This window comes from Urocitellus parryii, chromosome 13 (genome assembly GCF_045843805.1).
Source record: "Urocitellus parryii isolate mUroPar1 chromosome 13, mUroPar1.hap1, whole genome shotgun sequence".
NCBI lineage: Eukaryota > Metazoa > Chordata > Mammalia > Rodentia > Sciuridae > Urocitellus > Urocitellus parryii.
Window position 1 is genome coordinate 46,018,882 of NC_135543.1, and position 17,727 is coordinate 46,036,608.

General features: G+C 34.9%; 1 protein-coding gene across 1 annotated transcript in view; it reads left to right on the plus strand.

The window, feature by feature from the left end:
- Osbpl1a (oxysterol binding protein like 1A) overlaps window positions 1–17,727 on the plus strand; it is a 218,075-nt gene that overhangs the window by 66,158 nt on the left and 134,190 nt on the right. Inside the window, exons 8-13 of the mRNA XM_026388022.2 lie at window positions 1,265–1,326; window positions 1,427–1,471; window positions 4,847–4,920; window positions 5,021–5,084; window positions 10,227–10,325; window positions 11,401–11,523. Of these exons, the coding sequence (XP_026243807.2) occupies window positions 1,265–1,326; window positions 1,427–1,471; window positions 4,847–4,920; window positions 5,021–5,084; window positions 10,227–10,325; window positions 11,401–11,523 (467 nt within the window). The remainder of the gene's footprint in view (window positions 1–1,264; window positions 1,327–1,426; window positions 1,472–4,846; window positions 4,921–5,020; window positions 5,085–10,226; window positions 10,326–11,400; window positions 11,524–17,727) is intronic.

Genomic DNA, 17,727 nt, shown 5'->3' on the forward strand with positions numbered 1-17,727 from the left:
AACCCTGTGGTGGCTTCCTATCATATTTAGATTAAAACTCTGTTTTTTTATACTGTCTCACAAATGTCTGGCATGTAAAGCCCTTGTATGGTATAGCCTTTTTAACTTTATCTCTTGCCCACTAATTCATTTCTGCCTCCCTGAAGTCCTTTGCATTAGCTCTTCTCTTTGCTGGAATGCCTTTCCACTCTGTTTTCATGAAGCTCACTCCTTCTTTTCAGTATAAATATCCCTTCCTAGAAAGGTCTTCCCAGGTATGTCCCTCAACCTCCAATCTAAAATATCCCATCCAATCTGTCAAATCTGTCATTTAAAAAATCTTGGCATAATATAGTTCATTGCCTGATATGTCTTTTTAAATCATTAACATTCTTTCCTTATTTCTGTTCTTTTCCTATCCTCCTATCCCATTTTTGTTTAGTGTTCACTTCTGAATCCCCAGTGCCTACAGTGGCGAATGACACATAAATAGACTCTCTTGAAAAGAAATGTTTGATGCGTGTTGGCATATGTCTATAATCCCAGTAATTTGGGAGGCTTAGACAGGAGGATCTCAAGTTCAAATCTGCCTCAGCAACTTAGTGAGGCCCTAAGCAACTTAGCAAGACCTTGTCCTAAAATTTTAAAAAATAAAATAAAAAGGGATAGAGAGATGGCTCAGTGGTTAAGCACCCCTGTGTTTAATCCCTAGTACTTTCCCTCACCACAAAAAAGAAAGCAATGTATACAAAAAGTTTCCAATACATGTCAAGTGTTTGCAGTTTATAAAAGGGCTAAGTAATGATTTAAATTTATACAATGTTTAAATAGCTAAATTATTATCTGTTCATATTGTTTTAAACTGTGTAACTTAATTTTTTTTATTTTTTACTAGTGGTATTCATTGTTACATATTCATACATGCACAATATAATTTGGCATATTATAAACATATTATAAATAAATATAACAATATAATTTGGTAGTTTGTGGTAATTTGTTACAGCCATCTTGGAAAATGGTGATTTAAGACCAAAAAGCTTGACAGATCTCAGAGTATTCTGAAGTTAATCTGATTTGCTGGGTTAGTAGCTGCTAAAAATGAGACCCTAAAGAATTGAGATGGCAACTTCTGATAGGTGATTGTTTTGCAGAGGAGAGTAGGGTGGTAGAAATGGGGTAGTGTAGTTGATGGAAGAATGATGATGCTTCAATTGCAGTTGCAGCATCAACTTTATAGTACAATTGAGCTCATTGTGGCTTTTTCCCCTTGTATTTTATACAGAACAGAAACCTCTTGACCTTGCCCAGGGTGCTGAGATGAAACATATTCTTGTTGGTAACAAGGTATGTAATAATGGTTTAAATGTACATAATAATTTTAGAATTTTTTTTCTAAAATATTGAAATATATAGATGCATTTTTAACAAAACATATTTTTGATAGGTCATCTACAAAACCTTGAAACGATATGAAGGTCCTCTCTGGAAGGTAAGTTCATATAGCTTTTTAAATTTCCTCCTCCAATCATCCACCTTCGCCTCCAACTCCATTTCTGGATCTATTGCTTTATTGCTCTTCCTTTTTAGTTTCCAGACCTCATTCTGCCATGGGGAGTCCTCTTTTGCTCTACGCTCACTATGTCAGGGGTTCTCCAGTAGAAACATTGGGTTTCAATAGTTTAGTGAAGGAAAGGTGTTTGTGGCCTCAAAAGGAAGATGTCAGAAAGAAAGGATAGGAGAGCCTAGGGGACCTGGCACCACTGGGAGGGCAAGCCCCAAGGGACAGGTGGTCCTGAAAAAGATGTGGGGGTCTCTCTTGAGACAGGGGGCAGTCCGTGAAGAAGAGATCTGAGGGTTCCACTGTAATTGCTTTTATTTTCTCATTGAAGAGGGAATCAACATGATTGGCTGTAATGTGATTTTGGGTTGATATGAGGGCTGGGAGTTCGAAAAGTGAATGTTAATTTGAGCCTTACCGAGTTGTTTCAGAGATTGAATTTTGTCCCCTGATATTTGTCTTCAACTCCAGAAAACTTCCTTACAGATGAGGTATAGAATATATTGATTGTTACATGTCCATACTTTATTGCCACCTATGAGTAACTCATCAATTTACTTGATGTTGTCCCTTAACAGGAACCAGTTAACATCTTTATAAGTGAGGAGGCTCTCTATAACTTTTATGTCCCCACTGCCCCCTCTTTATGGCACAGGACATAAAATGAGACCGCCAGTAAACATCTATAGTTAAAGCTGACCTAGATTAAACTCCTTAAAATGGTGGCATCAGTGTCTTTTTTCTTTTTGGTACTAGGGATGCTCCACTACTGAGCTGCATCACCAGCTGTTTTTTTTTTTAATTTTAGAAAATTTTTTAAAAATTTGAGACAGGGTCTTGCTAAGTTGCTGAGGCTGGCCTTGAACTTGCAATCCCCCTGCTTTAGCCTCCCAAGTTCCTGGGATTATAGGCCACTGCCATTGAACCTGGTGTGTCAGTGTATTTTCAAATCCAAAATGGTCAGTCTCCTTCTTCTTTCACATTGCTGCTTGTGAAAGTTTCTGCTCAGATTCTAAGGATCAAATTGTGCTGGGCATACCTACTAGGATGACTATAAAACAAAACAACAAAAATGGAAAAGAACAAGTTTAGATAAGGATGTGAAGAAGTTGGAACCCTTGTGCACTGGTGGGAATGTCCAATGGTACAGACACTGTGGAAAACAGCTTCACAGTTTCTCCAAAAATTAAACAGAATTTTCATATGACCAGAAATTCCATTCATGGCTATGTGCTAAAGGAATTTCAAAGAGGAATTAAAATTTAATTGTGTGCAAATGTTCATCGCAGCATCATTCACAGTAGCCCAAAGGTGGCAACTGCTTAGGTCTATCAGTAGTCGAATTGAGAACACAAAATGTGGTAAATGCATACAATGAAATATTACCAAGTCTTAAAAAGGAATGAAATTCTGAGCCGGGTATGGTGGTGCACACCTGTAATCCCAGTAGTTTGGGAGGCAGGAGGATTGTGAGTTCAAAGCCAGCACAGCAAAAGCAAGGGTTGCTAAGCAACTCAGTGAGACCCTGTCTCTAAATAAAATACAAAACAGGGCTGGGGATGTGGCTCAGTGGTTGAGTGCCCCTGAATTCAATCCCTGGTACCAAAAAATAAAAAAATAAATGAATGAAAAACTGATGTGGATGCTTTGGCTCTCGCCTGTAATCTCAGCTGCTTGGGAGGCTGAGGCAGGAGGATCCCAAGTTTAAGGTCAGCCTCAGCAACCTGGCAAGACTCTGTCTCAAAATAAAACATGAAAAGGTCTTGGAACTGGGAATATAGCTCAGTGGTTAAGCTCCCCCAGTTCAATCCCTGATACCAAAAAAAAAAAAAAAAGAAAAATCTTAAATTCTTCATTTCTCTTAAAAATTTTTCAGTCATTTCTGAAGTACAGCTGGTTCTTGATTAACTGGATTGATTTGCCCTTTTTCAACTTTATATGGAAAGGATTTGTATTCAATAGGAACCATACTTTGGATTTTGCTCTTTTTCTGGGCTGCTGGGGCATCGGTGACATGCTGCAGCTCCTAGTCATCCTTGTGATTATGAGGGGAAGCAAGCAAGACTATACTGGGTGCCTTGTTGCCAGCAGTTTTGGAAACTGTGTTTGTTGTTTTTTAAATTTATTTATTTATTTTTTTTTTTGCAGAGTTGGAGATCAAACCCAGGGCCTTGTCCATGCTAACTATATACTCTGCCCTGAGCTATGACTTCAACATGTTTTGTTTTTGAATCCCATTGTTACTACAAAATGCCCATCTCTGTGTGTACATGAGATATTTAATACTTTACTATAAAATGGGCTTTGTAGTAAATTATATTGCCCAACCAAAGGTTAATGAAAATGTTCTGAGCATATTTAAGGTGGGCTTAGCTAAGCTGTGATATTGGGGTAGGTTATGTGTATTAAGTGTCATGTCCCCCCCACTGTGTGTGTGTGTGTGTGTGTGTTGATGGGGATGGAATCCAGGGCCCTGCACATATTGGGCAAGTGCTCTGCCATTGAGCTATACCCCTAGCCCTTAAATGTATTTTTGACTTTACAGTATTTTCAACTTGTGATAGACTTATTGGGCTATAAGTTCATTGTAAGTTGAGGAGCATCTGTATATGTGATTTGGTAATTCTTGTGTCTTAAAATGTAAGTGATTTTTACACTTTGGACTTCAAGTAGCTTCACCTGATTGTTATCCATTGTTATAAGAATCTACAAAAAAGGAATTGGAAGAGTACTTTTTTCTCACTAAACTATAGAATTACAGTATTATTTTTGTTATGAACATCAAACCATGGAGGACTTGGGAAAAATTAATATTTGAATCATTACAGGGTTCACACATGAAATTCTTTTGGTTCTAAAAACTTCTTTGTGCTTAGGAATTACTTTTAGGATGAACCACATTATAGCACATAATTTCTTTTACAGTTGCAAGCAATCCTTTTATATATTTATGTTCATGTGTGCTTATATAAAATTAGGATAATTTTTTTCTATTAGATATTTATAAACAAATTTGAGGAAATTGTTTTTGAAGTGCACAGCTGGTATATTTTCATAAATATTCCTGACCAGTAACCATAAATGTACTCCTCATTGATTTCACCAGTGTAGCATTTCTTCTGTTCCTGTCACCTTGAAGTGTTATGTTTTTGTTACTACACTTAGTATCTCAGTTCATGTTTGAATGTTTTTTAATGTTCTGTACTACTGTCTGGATGAAGACTCAGACAAAACTGTTAGAACCTAATTACTTTTTATCAATCAAGTATATGTCAGCTTGGGAAATCTTTGTCATTTCTCCTTTAGAGTTCAAGATTTTTTGGCTGGAGATTATTCTGGGTAGTGTTAGAACATGGAGTCCTTTCATGGTATAGGAAACAGTAAGTATTATAATCTTTACACTTATTAACTTTCAGTATATAAATTTGAAACCTTACATTTTTTCACTTATCTCTTGCTTTTGTCTTGATTATTTTGAAGGCCTGATGCAGTCCATAATATTTATCGCCAGGGATGCAAACACCTCACTCAAGCAGTATGTACGGTAAGATGAGATATGCATCTTTGCACATACTGTGAAATCAGTTCCACAAATGATTGCCCCAAACTGTAAAATCTTGAGATTCTATGCAATGGCCTCGAAAGTGCTTGTATGTATTTAATTTGAGAAAAATTAAAGATGTGGAATCTGTTTTGGAAAAAAAATGTATATAATCAGTTTTTATCTCCACATATTGTGATGTGAAAAATGGGTGATCCAAAAACATCTATGTAGAGCTTTTAACATTTGGTTGGTGTGGGTGTCTTCATGAATCTAGATGAATCTAGATGCTAGAAGGTTTTTTTTTTTTTTGTATTAAAGAAGAATTAAAAGCCTATGTCAAAATCAGCAGTCTTAGGTTCTCTCTATTCACTTCCAGCTGTTTTACTAGCCACGAGAATAAGCAGGTTTTCCTCTTTAGAGACTGATCTGTCTCAAGCCCAGACATACTTTCTTGTTTCTGGCTTTAAGTCCATTAGGGTTGCCAGCATTACCATACCAGTCTGTCTGTCTATCATACCACCTGCCTTTCTCTGTGCAAACTCTCTCAGGACCAGTGGGACTCCCTTGGTGGGATGAGTGTGGCTTGTTTTTAGCTTAGTCCCCTGCCCTACAGTACACCCTGGAGGTCCAAGAACCTGGTCCCTTCAGTGCCCTCATACCCCAGCCTCCCTTGACATGAAACCAGAGAGCCAGTGAACCTCTGTAATCTTATCCATCTAATGTTTTTTTCCTTCTGTTGGTGAAATGTCTTCTGTTCCTGCCCTCGATTCATCTATTTAATGCAAAGGTTTTTGTTCAGTAGGGTCCTTTATTCTCATTCTTACATTTTTTGCATAAGTTAACCCTTTGTACTTTTTAAATTTCTTGGCCTTTATCTTCAGTGGAATTGATTATGTTCTGCCATGTTATGCCTCACTTTGTTTAAAACTTTGTATTTTTTTGTATAATTGTCTGATAAAGCCTACATCTGTGAATCATAAATCAATGCAAGCTAATGGGCATTCGATTGAGTGACTTCAATAAAGCAGGCTCTACCCTCTTTCCAGTTTCCTTAGAAACTTAGATTATTGAGATCTTTTTTTCTTATGTAGGAGTGTATAACTATAAATTACTATTTTAAAAATTGTGGGGCTAGGAATGTAGCTCAATGGTAGAGCATTTGCCTCATGCAGAAAGACTTGGGTTCAATCCCCAAAATAAAAAAAAAATTGTAAAATGCATATAATGTAGAACTTAATTGTTTTTGAGTGTATAGCTTAGTGGCATTAAGTATGCTTACATTGTTGTGATGCTGTGAACATCATCCATTCCACAGAACTGATGCTATATCCATTAAACACTAATGCCTGTAGCCATCCCCCCACATACACTCTGCGAAGCCTCTGGCAGCCCCCATTCTGCTTTCTATCTCTATGATTCTGACTACTCTAGATATCTCATGTAAGTGAAATCGTACAATATGTGTTCTTTTATGATGGGCTTATTCCACTGAACATAATGTCCACAAGATTCAAATACAGTCTCATTGTGGTTGAGACTTCGATACATGAGTTCAGTGGGGACAAACTCACTCCCCCTAAATAATCACCGCAATCACTTCAGCTCTCACATGGTCACATAGTACAATCATTAATTATTTAAGGACTGGAGATACAGTCTGAGTAATGTCTCTTTGGGTGATTGTATCATTGTGAACATCACGGGGTGTGTTTACACGAACCAAGATTGTTGCATTACTGGCCATATAGTCTTTTGGGACCAACATCATATCCTGTTGCTGATTGATACTTCATTATGTGATACATGACTGTGTCTTTTCAATCTTTTACATCTATTTGTGTCTTTGAATCTAAAGCCTATCTTTTGTTGGTAGTATATAGTGGTTTCTTCTATTTTAATCTAATGATCTCTGCCTTGTGATTAGAATGTTTAATGAATTTACACTTAATGCTGTTATTGATATGGTTGGATTTATATTTACTGTTTTGTTATTACTACATTTATGTTTTTCTGCTCTTCTGTTTCTGCAAATTAGAAATATTATTGGTGTACCACTTTTTAATTTTACTGTATTTATTTTATAACTACTATGTTATTTGAAATCAGTTGATGAAAATATGTTTATACTCTTTATAATCACTTGTGCAGTTACCTTTACCCCTGCTCTTTATTTCTTGCTTGGGGTCATTTTCAGCCTAACAGACCTCCTTTACACTTTCATGTAAGGTTTGCCTGTTCACAACAAGGAATTCTGTTTTTGCTTATTTTCTCTTTGTTTCAGAACACCAGTTTTGCAAGATAGAAGTTTTTTTTCAGCACTTGGAATTTTTTCCCCCTTCCTACCTCTGGCCTCTATTGTTTCTCATTTGATGAGTCATTTTTATTTATTGCTACTTTTCAGATTTTCTCTGTCTTTCAACAATTTGGCTAAGATCTTTCTAAGTGTAAATCTCTCTGGACTTAACATATAGAGAATTATTAAGCTTCTTGGGAATATAGATTTAACATTTTCATCAAACTTGGAAAATTTTCAACATTTTTGCTTCAGAGATATTTTCAACCTCTTCTTTCCATGATCTTCTGTGATTCCAGTTGATTATTAGTACACATAACAACCTATAGTTTTCTGAGTTAGTGTTTATTATTTTTTCCATTCTGTTCTTCAGATTGATCTATCTTCTACTTTCGTGATTCTTTTTTTGCCATCTCAAATCTTCTGTTGATTCTCTTAGTGAACTCTTCATTTCAATTATTGGTGACTTTCAACTTCAGGATTTCCATTTGGTTCTTTTTTATAACTTGTTTCTATTGATGCTTCCTATTTGATAACTTATTGTATTGCCTTGTCCAGTTTGTTAAAAATATACTTACTTACTTATTTATTTCTGTATTGGGGATTGAACCCAGTAGTGCTTTACCCCTGAGCCACATCCCCAGCCCTTTTTATTTTTTATTTTGAGTCAGGGTCTCACTAAGTTGCTCAGAGTCTTGCTAAGTTGCTAAGGCTGGCCTCAAACTTGCTTTCTTCCTGACTCAACCTCTCAAGTTATTGGGAATATAGGTGTGCACCACCATGTCTGGCTATTTTTTAAAGCATATTTTTAAGAGATTTTAAATTTCTGGCTCATTTGTGAGTTTTTTGCTTGTCCCCAAAAGTAAGTAGACCTCATATGCTGTGATGTTGGCCTTTCCTGATTGCTGCTGAGGTAGTTTTTTGTTTTGGTTAAGAGGGATTGAACGCATGGTGCTTAACCACTGAGCCACATCCTCAGCCTTTTTAAAACTTTTGAGACAGGGTATTGCCAAGTTGCTTAGGGTCTCACTAAATGGCTGAAGCTGACTTTGAATTTGCGGTCGTCCTGCCTCAGCCTCCTAAACTGCTAGGATTATAGGCATGCGCCACCACACCCAGTTGTTTTTCAGTTTTTAGCTAGCTCTTATGTCAGTTGCTGAGAGAGGTGTTAAAATCTCCAACTATGCTTGTGGAATTGTAAATTTCTTGCCCTGTTATGGATCACACTCATATTTATGATTGTTTTCTTAATTGACATTATACATTAGCCATCTTTATCCCTTATAACACTTTTTGTTTCAAAATCTTATTTTGTCTGATATTAATATGACCACTCTGGCCTAATTGTTTGCAATAACGTCTCTTATTCTATCCATTTACTTTGAGCCAATCTGATAATATACATTTTGGTTTATATTGTCCATTCTGACAAATTTTGCTTTTTTTAAAATAAGAACAGCTTTTTTTTTAATATCTTTATTTATTTTTATGTGGTGCTGAGGATCACACCCAGTGCCTCACATGTGCGAGGCTAACACTTTACCACTGAGCCACAACCCCAGCCCTAAATTCTGCTTTTTAATTAGATTTTCTTTTGTAACTGTGTTCTACTTTCTTGCTTCCTCATTTTTCAGCAAATTTTGGATTGTATCCTTAATATTATCAATGATAAGCTCTGGAGATTCTGGATTCTGATATTTTTTTGTTGAATGTTTTCTCCTTTACTAGTCTTTTTCTTGCCTCAGCAGTTCCAGTGCAAGTTTGGGTAAGCTTTTTTTATATGAGCTGCTTTAAATCTTTTCCTGCATGTGTGGTTTATGGATGAGTTAGATATATGAATAGATACATCCTGCCTCTCTCTTGGGGGATTCTCTTTTTTTCTCTAATGTTTGCAGTTCCAGCTTGTTTTATTAATTCCCAAAGAAAGAAAAACTGGTTGTTCCACAGAAAAACTGGTTGTTCCACATGTACTCTTGTTGCTTCACATAACACAGGAACTTCACTTAGCCAGGAGAAACACCAGTGTTGGGGTGGGGAGAGACTAATTTCCATAGCTTCTCATTCCTTTTCTTCCAAGAGCTTGTGTTCCTTATTAGTCTGTTAGTGGTTGGTCACAGTTTCTTTATGTGGTTGCTTTTTGTTGTGTGTCTATGGGAGTGGGGGTTACAAAATGCTTTTGTAGTTGTTTTGTGCAGGGAGGAAGGCAGTTACTTATAGGGTCTAGAAGCAGAAGTCTTCTCTTTCCCATTCTTAAATATCCTTCTTCTTTTCCAGCTCTTATATTTAAAAATTTTTCCTAATTTCTTCTATCCTCTTTCCCTTCCCCTTCTTTAACAACGTTATCTAACTACTCATTCTTTTACATTCAGCTTAAACATTTTCTACACTCAGTACAAACAAAACATTCAAGAGAGTGCATGAAGAAGAAATTGGAGCTGTAGTATATATAGGATTTTACAGCCCAAATGCCTACCAGGTTATACTTAACAGAAAGAATAGAACTAAAGCTACACACCCAATGAACTATAAATATTTATCTTGGGAAGGGGCTGGGATTATGGCTCAGCAGTAGAGCACTTGTCTAGCACATGCAAGGCCCTGGATTCGATCCTCAGTGCCACATAAAAATAAATAAATGAAGTTTCTAAAAAATATTTACCTTGAGGAATTAAGAGTGAGAAAGACAGATTTGATAAAGCTACAGTGCATTTGATATACCTAATGTATCAGTATTTTCCACAATTTTTATTAGTGTTTTATATTGTTCAATTGGATGTTATTAAGCCACATTAATACTTTAAATATTATGTATGCATGAATGAATGTTGTCTTACTGATTTCTTTACAAGGTGAAATCCACTGATAGCTGCCTCTTCTTTATTAAATGCTTCGATGACACTATTCATGGCTTCAGGGTTCCTAAGAATAGCCTAAAGCAATCAAGAGAGGTAATTTTATGGGTTAATTTATTTTTCATAAAACATGGTGTTTAAAGATGAGTGAAAATATAGATTCAGTATTAATATCTAAGATGTTGATTATAGTTTTAATGGGAACAGTTACATGAAGCTTTAAAAACTTGGCTTATGATGAATTAGCAAAGATTAAATGATTATTTAATATACCCCTTAATTTATAAGTGGGAAAACTGAAGAATATAGGATTAAGGGTATTTCCCAAGGCCATGCAATGTATGAATCATAGAACATGGACTACAGCCATGTGTTCTGAGACTAATTACAGTATAGACTACTTTGTGGTTAGTTGACCAATAATACAGGAGAAAATTGGAATTCTCCTGATTGAAATTCATGGTATATCATTTAATAAAAAGTCTGTATTTTTTCAAATCAAAGCAGTGTTGATAGATCTTTTTTTTTAAATTTCTTTTGGTAAATCCCATAAAGAATGAAAAGAACCTGTTTTCCAAAGTAGTTAACTTGGGCCCTGCAAAGAGTTTTAAACAATCCAATCCATGACTGCCTCAACATTTCATAAAATGGTAAGATTTGACCCTAAGTAATACTATAAGAAAATAGACATGTATTATAGGCCAAACATTCTTTTTGTAAAATCAAGCTTTTAAAAAAAATATTGTAAGTTAAGGCATAAGGGCAATTGTTGGCTACCTCAAAATGATCTTAGTTTCTTGTACTTATAGTTTGATAAGATAGTAAAGTTGGGCTCTATTATTAGGTAATAACTTACAGTGCTAAGAACCTGTTATTCTAAGTTTAAAAATCACTTATTATTTAATTTCTGTAGTGTATTTGAGTATTAGTGAATATGTAAACTTATAGATGATATTTTAAAATATATATTGGGAAAATTTTTTAACCAGACATGTCATGGATAAGAGATAGCATCATTTGAATTTTGAGCCATAATATTTATTTCCTTCATGTAAATTTCATGTTTTACATATCATCAACATGCAGTTTTACATATCATCAACATGCAGTCTCTATACTCTTTGGAGTAAAAATGCCTTTCACTTTAATTTAAATCCTTGGATTATTTCAGAACTGGCTGGAAGCAATTGAAGAGCATTCTGCTTATAGCACTCACTACTGTTCCCAGGACCAGTTGACTGATGATGAAGAAGAGGATGCAGTTTCTGCTGTAGACTTGAAGGAGTCCTTAGAGGTAAACTGAACATAATCTCACCTTTATAGCTGTCATGCAGGTTTTAATCAAGAATTACTTTTTATTAAAAGGTGACATTTTGAAATTATGATGTCTGACAATAGTGGAAATAGTATTGCTCTTTAGTTTTATTCTATTGGTGATTATGTCTTTGTCTTGGTGATACTATAAAATGTCTCTATAAATATGCTGTATGGATATGGACCTGTACCTAGACATATCTATTTTAAACTCTACATGGCTGTAATTAGACTGCTGTTCTATTTAAAATCTGCTGCCAGTAGAGGGAGCATGCAGAGCTTGACTTGCTGCCCTTTATGACTTCACTGCTTATTTTAGAGTTTAGATAATGCAATCATAGTGACACATTTCTTGGTCAGTAGTTTCATTCAAAACCATTTGTAATCTGTAACTTCATTTCTTAAAGGTAAGGTCAGGTGTCAGTAATGAATGGAGAGGCCCTCGTCTGAAGTGACATCAATGCCTTATCCATTGAGGAATATCCGCATATATAATTAAAATGAAATAGGTTTGTTTTTGGCAGTGGGGGGAGGGACATCAATTTTATGACTATACCTTTTAAATGTACCTTGTTTATTAAAGAATGGAAATTGGGTGTGGAAGAACTAAAACTACGAAAGGATGATCAGTTTTAACCTAAATGATTATGTTAAAGCTATGACTTTTCCTACTAAATTTAATCAGAACATAAATTAAATGATTAAATGAGGGCTGGTGAGATAGCTTAGAGCACTTGTCTCCGATATACAAGGTTCTAGGGTTCAACCCCTAGTACCTCTCCCCACACACGGGGTGGGGGGAAGCTTATGAGTATGAATTAAATGGATTAGTTGTGGGATTTGAATGTTTCTAGATCAACAACTCTAATGAAACTAAGTTTGCTAACACCTGCAGAGTATTATTGATATGAGCCTATAACCCTAAATATAATTGACTCTTAAAATTTGTGTTGGAACATTAGAGAATTTAGGCTCTTCCATGTTTTGTTGAAGTCATTTTCTAGAATTTGTTGACAATTGCTCTACCAATGTTACCTCTGTTTTAAAGCCTAGGGTGTATTGTGAAAACTATAAACATAATTCTCAGATCAGTGAACTTTTCAAAAAATATCGACTAGAGCATTTACAATAACACCAACAACATTAAAACTGGGAAAACACGGCTTAAATATAGCCAAAATCATGTTACACAAGTAAAATATAAAACTGAATTAAGTACTTTAAAATTTATTTGGTATTCCCTAAGTGAAAAGAAATCCTTCCCTATTTATCTCCCCTTAATATGAGGTATATGATTAAACCCGGAAGGATTCACAAAGCATACCAATATCTTTTCCAAGATTATGGTAATTTTAAGATCTTTTTAATGGAAGCTACAAATAAAATAAAAGCATACTAACTTACATACCATTAAAAACTTTTTTGTTTGGTTGTACTGGGGATTGAATTGAGGGGTGCTCTGTCACTGGATAGCATCATACCCCCCTTTTAAACAATTGACAACAGGGTCTTGCTAAGTTACACAGAGGCTAGCCTTGAACTTTAAAGATTTATGCCTCTGCCTCCCAAATAACTAGGATTACAGCAGAGCACCACCACACATGGCCCATTAAAAAACTTCTAGGATTTATTCTTTAGGACTTTTCAAATTATGAAAATTTGAGCTTATCAACCTCAACTATGCTTTGTATTTTATTTCTTATTTAAATATTTTGTTTATATGTGAACTTCAAAACTATGAAAATTTTGCCTTATAGTGTGTGTAGGACATACCTGAAGTCAGTGAGAATTTTAGACAGTGTTAGGCACTTTCATGTTTTGCAGACTAACGTATCTCTATCCTATGAATGCTAGCTCTGTATACCCTGATTCTGCCTCAGCATCTGGTTTGGAATAGGTGTAATCTCATATGCTTTGAAATGCGTTGAATCATAACTTGTAGTATCCTGCCTTGAGGATGTCTTTGATTCTTAAGTTACAAGGAAATTTGGAAGCCAGTTTTAGGAATAGATCTATTCTTTGTGGGTATGGATATTCTAAAAGAAATTGGTTACTCTAGAATTGGAATACATTTTTATTGTTCTTTAGTTATACATGACAGTAGAATGAATTTTGGCATATTATACATACATGGAGAATAACTTCCCATTTTCATGGTTATACATGATGTGGAGTTACATTGGTCATGTATTCATATAGGAACATAGGAAAGTTATGTCCAATTCATTCTATTGTCTTTCTTATTCCCGTCTCCTCTCCCTACCTTTCATTCCACTTCATCTAATTCAGTGAACTCTGTCCACCCCTGCAATGTGAGTTAGCATCTGCATATCAGATCATTTGGCCTTTGGTCTTATGGGATTGACTTTTTTGCTTATCACAATAGTCTCCAGTTTTATTCATTTACTGGCAAATGTCATAATTTTATTCTTTATGGCTTAGTAATATCCCATTGTGTATATATACCACATTTTCTATATCCATTTATCTGTTGAAGGGCACTTAGGTTTATTCCATTGTTTAGCTATTGTGAATTGAGCTGGTATAAACATTGATGTGGCCACATTACTATAGTATGCGATTTTAAGTAGGAAAGGAATACTTTATAATTATCTGAATTAATTGTAATTACAAAACTGATGGTATTTCCTTGATATTAGTAAGTAGACTTAAAATAAATTTGGGGGAAAATGTTCATACTGAAAATATGACGTATTTTATATTTTTCATCTTCCCAAACTGAGGAACTCCAGAAAGTTGAAAAGTTGAACATTTTCTATTAGCCCTGTGACTCCCATTGCCTTCAGGTTAGGCCTTAAGGAAAAAAGCCTAAGACAAAGCATAGACTCATTGGCCTTGTAATGATGACTTAATGGCATCTTGAAAATATTTCATAAAAAAAATTGGAAGAGAAAGTCAAACATAAATATTGGTATAGAACTGCATATTAACAATTCCTATGAGACATTCATGGCTGTTAACATTTAGATTAATTAAACTAAAAATTTAGTTTCTTCTTTTAAATAGCTACATTTCAAGTGCTCAGTAGCCTCATGTGGCTACCAACATGTAGATAGTGTTTCTGTCATTATAGGAAGTTCTAATGGGGAGTACTGGCATAGGCTCTTGGATACTTGTAGCGAAATGAGGGTTTTATTGAGGATATCTTTATGGTATGGATCTGAACTGTATTTGTATTATAAGTTAGGAGATAACACTAAATTTTAACCAAATAAAAAAGTAATATGAAAATTTCCTTAAGAATAAATGATTCCTAACTAAATTGAATATGCAGAAAGATATATGTACATCAACATGAGATTGATAAAGATTAATACATATGCACATGAGTAAGATATATAAAGTGCAAAGGGCAAGGTATAAGATGGTGTATCAAATATGCTACTAATATATTAGGAGAGAAAAACAGCAGGATGTACATACATCTATTTGTGTAGGCCTAGAGTAGCCCTGGTAAGATGAGAAATTAGCCTTTGGTGCCTTGAGGCTAGGAATAGGGCAAAAGAGGCTCTAGGACTGGCAGTCAGGTATGGGAGGGGAAGTATTTTTTCTTATAACATTTTAAATTTTTGTGTAAATATCTATTGCAAAATAAAACATCAAGGAAATTTACAGAGCAGGACCACAATAACCACCAGGTCAGAAAGAATATGTGTGAGGCTTGACAACAAGGGAAGATGGAATATGCTGTTAGCTTTGAAGAGGATTTGGCAGGACTTAAGACAGATGACTGTTTTCTTCTAAGATGAAAGTTATCAGGATTCTATACTCTATTGAAAGTTTGAATTAATATTATTGAGGTATAATATTATACAGTAAAATGAATTCATTTTATGTCTTTAGTTTGATATATTTTGACAAATGTATATACCCTGTATAACTACTACTACTATCAAGATTGAGAACATTTTTATCACCTCAAAATTCCTGCACTTCCATATCCAGATGATGTCCTAGAAACTTTAAATGTCTGACAGTTAACATACTGTCAGATGCATCTCAGGCAACCACCAATCTGCTGATACTGATGAAGCACCAGTGTCATTATGGCATTGTCAGTGTTCCTGTTCTAGAATTCTGTGAGAATGGAATCATACAGTATATGTGCTTCAGTGTCTGTCTTCTTTAACTTCCAGTACTATTGTGTCTGTTATTGCTGGATAGAAGGTAATCTGCTTCTGTTCTTTTTTTTAACCAAATGTGGATTTTCTCTTGCAAATAATCTGAAATTAATTACCGTTCTCTTACCTCATCCACTCCTCTCTAGCCAACTACTGCATTTGTATACTATTTGAGCTGCCATGTAGGTGAGAACAAGGTAGTTCAACATCAGCTTAAGTCAAGCAAAACCAATAGCTAAAGTCTTATGTGGACAAAGGTTGTAACAGGAGACCTGTGTTGTCAGCATGGCTCACCTGGGGTACCTTCTATTCCTCTGGGCCTCCAGGGGATGGGATCCTTGATCTGTGTGCTGTGCCCAGAATCCTTGGGGAAAGTTAAAATACTGTCAGCTTTCAGTATTAGAACATTTTTCACAATGTTCTAATTTAATGGGATCTCACTTATGTAGAATCAGTAAATAAAAATTAAAAAGAGCCCCTGACATAACATGAATAGCATAGAAATCAGGAATGAGAACTGTCCCAGACTCTGCAAAGCATTTGTAAGAATTACATTATATGAGTAGATATTTAGGATTTTATAATATAATCAGCAACTACTGAGGGGAAATGATAAAAAATTGAGAATGTCATATTTTGTTAGATTAATCACCTCCATTCTTTTTTAGTATCCGTTAAATGGCACTAAATTGTTTAGAAGACACATGTATGCCTGGATCAACACAGTTATGTGTAGTTGGCTCTTCTCCAGCCGACCTACTACATGCCTTTTTAAACAAAGCAAAAAATCTTTGATCCAGGAAACGATTTTTTTTTTAATTATCAGATACACTAAGGAAAGGTAAATGTATTTGAATGTGGTGCTGTGGAGGACGTTTCCTGCCTTTTAATAATAACCTTAGAGTCACAGTCATGACTAGTCACTTTTGTGTGTCTAGACAACTTTCACCATAGAAAGGAAAAGAGAAAACAGTAGTGTTGAGTTGCACATGAGTAGGAATGTTAAATATGTATAGAGTAAGAGCAACGATTTTCTGTTAATAAGTCATGAGTGATACATTTGGTTGCAGTGCATGTTTCCAGACTGACTTTTCTCCTTTTTGAACCTGTATTCACATGTATCTGAAAAAATTATCAGACATATCAATTTAGGTCTTATGATGTTCTAAATTATGTTGTATAGGTGTTCCTCCTCTCCAAAGAAAGAAAAAAAATACAAATTATTTTTAGATGTTGTTAGAACTCTCAAAGAATTATATAAACTTAAAAGAAATCATTGCCTGTCAGTAATATGGTACCATGACTAATTCTATTGAGATGGAGCTGAGCTTCATAAGTACTAAAAAATTTATAAGGTGAAATAGGAGAAAAGGGTGCTTACCTGTGTCACCTTGGCATGTTGAGCTATGGTAGTTTTGATTTTGGGTGGGCAAAATGCTTTTTCATAGGCCAGTTGAAATTAGAGTACAAAGGGGGGAAGGTGTCAGAAGGCTAAATATATTGCTCTGCCCACTACAGTGTCATTCTAATATTTATAAAGTAAAAATTCTAAGAATAAAATTTTGATTGTCATAACCAAGCAGATTTACAATTATGATTTTTTGGCTTATTCTTCCCACATCTTTAAAGGGAAACTATATATAAAACTAACTACAAAATGACATTGGTTTTCCTCTTGTACTTTAAATCTGTACTAAGATGTGATATCCCTTATATCATAAAATTCTATATTTGTTTTGAGATCTAATTGAATAGAACTTTCAAATTATAAGAAAGAGTATTTTCAGTGATTGATTTTACCCTATTTTCATAAGCTTCGACTTACTAAGAAAATGTCCTCATTGGTCTGATTTTGTGGGGGCAGTATGTATTAGATTGCTGGATGAAAGTCAGGCTGGTGGTTTCCAAGTGGTAGGACCATCTGGATTTTTTTTTCTTTTAACAAAAACAGTTTTCAAAATATATTCCTGAAGGATGCATTTTATAATTTCTTGATGAATTTAAGCAGACGGACTATAAGTTAATAAATCAGAAAAATCTAA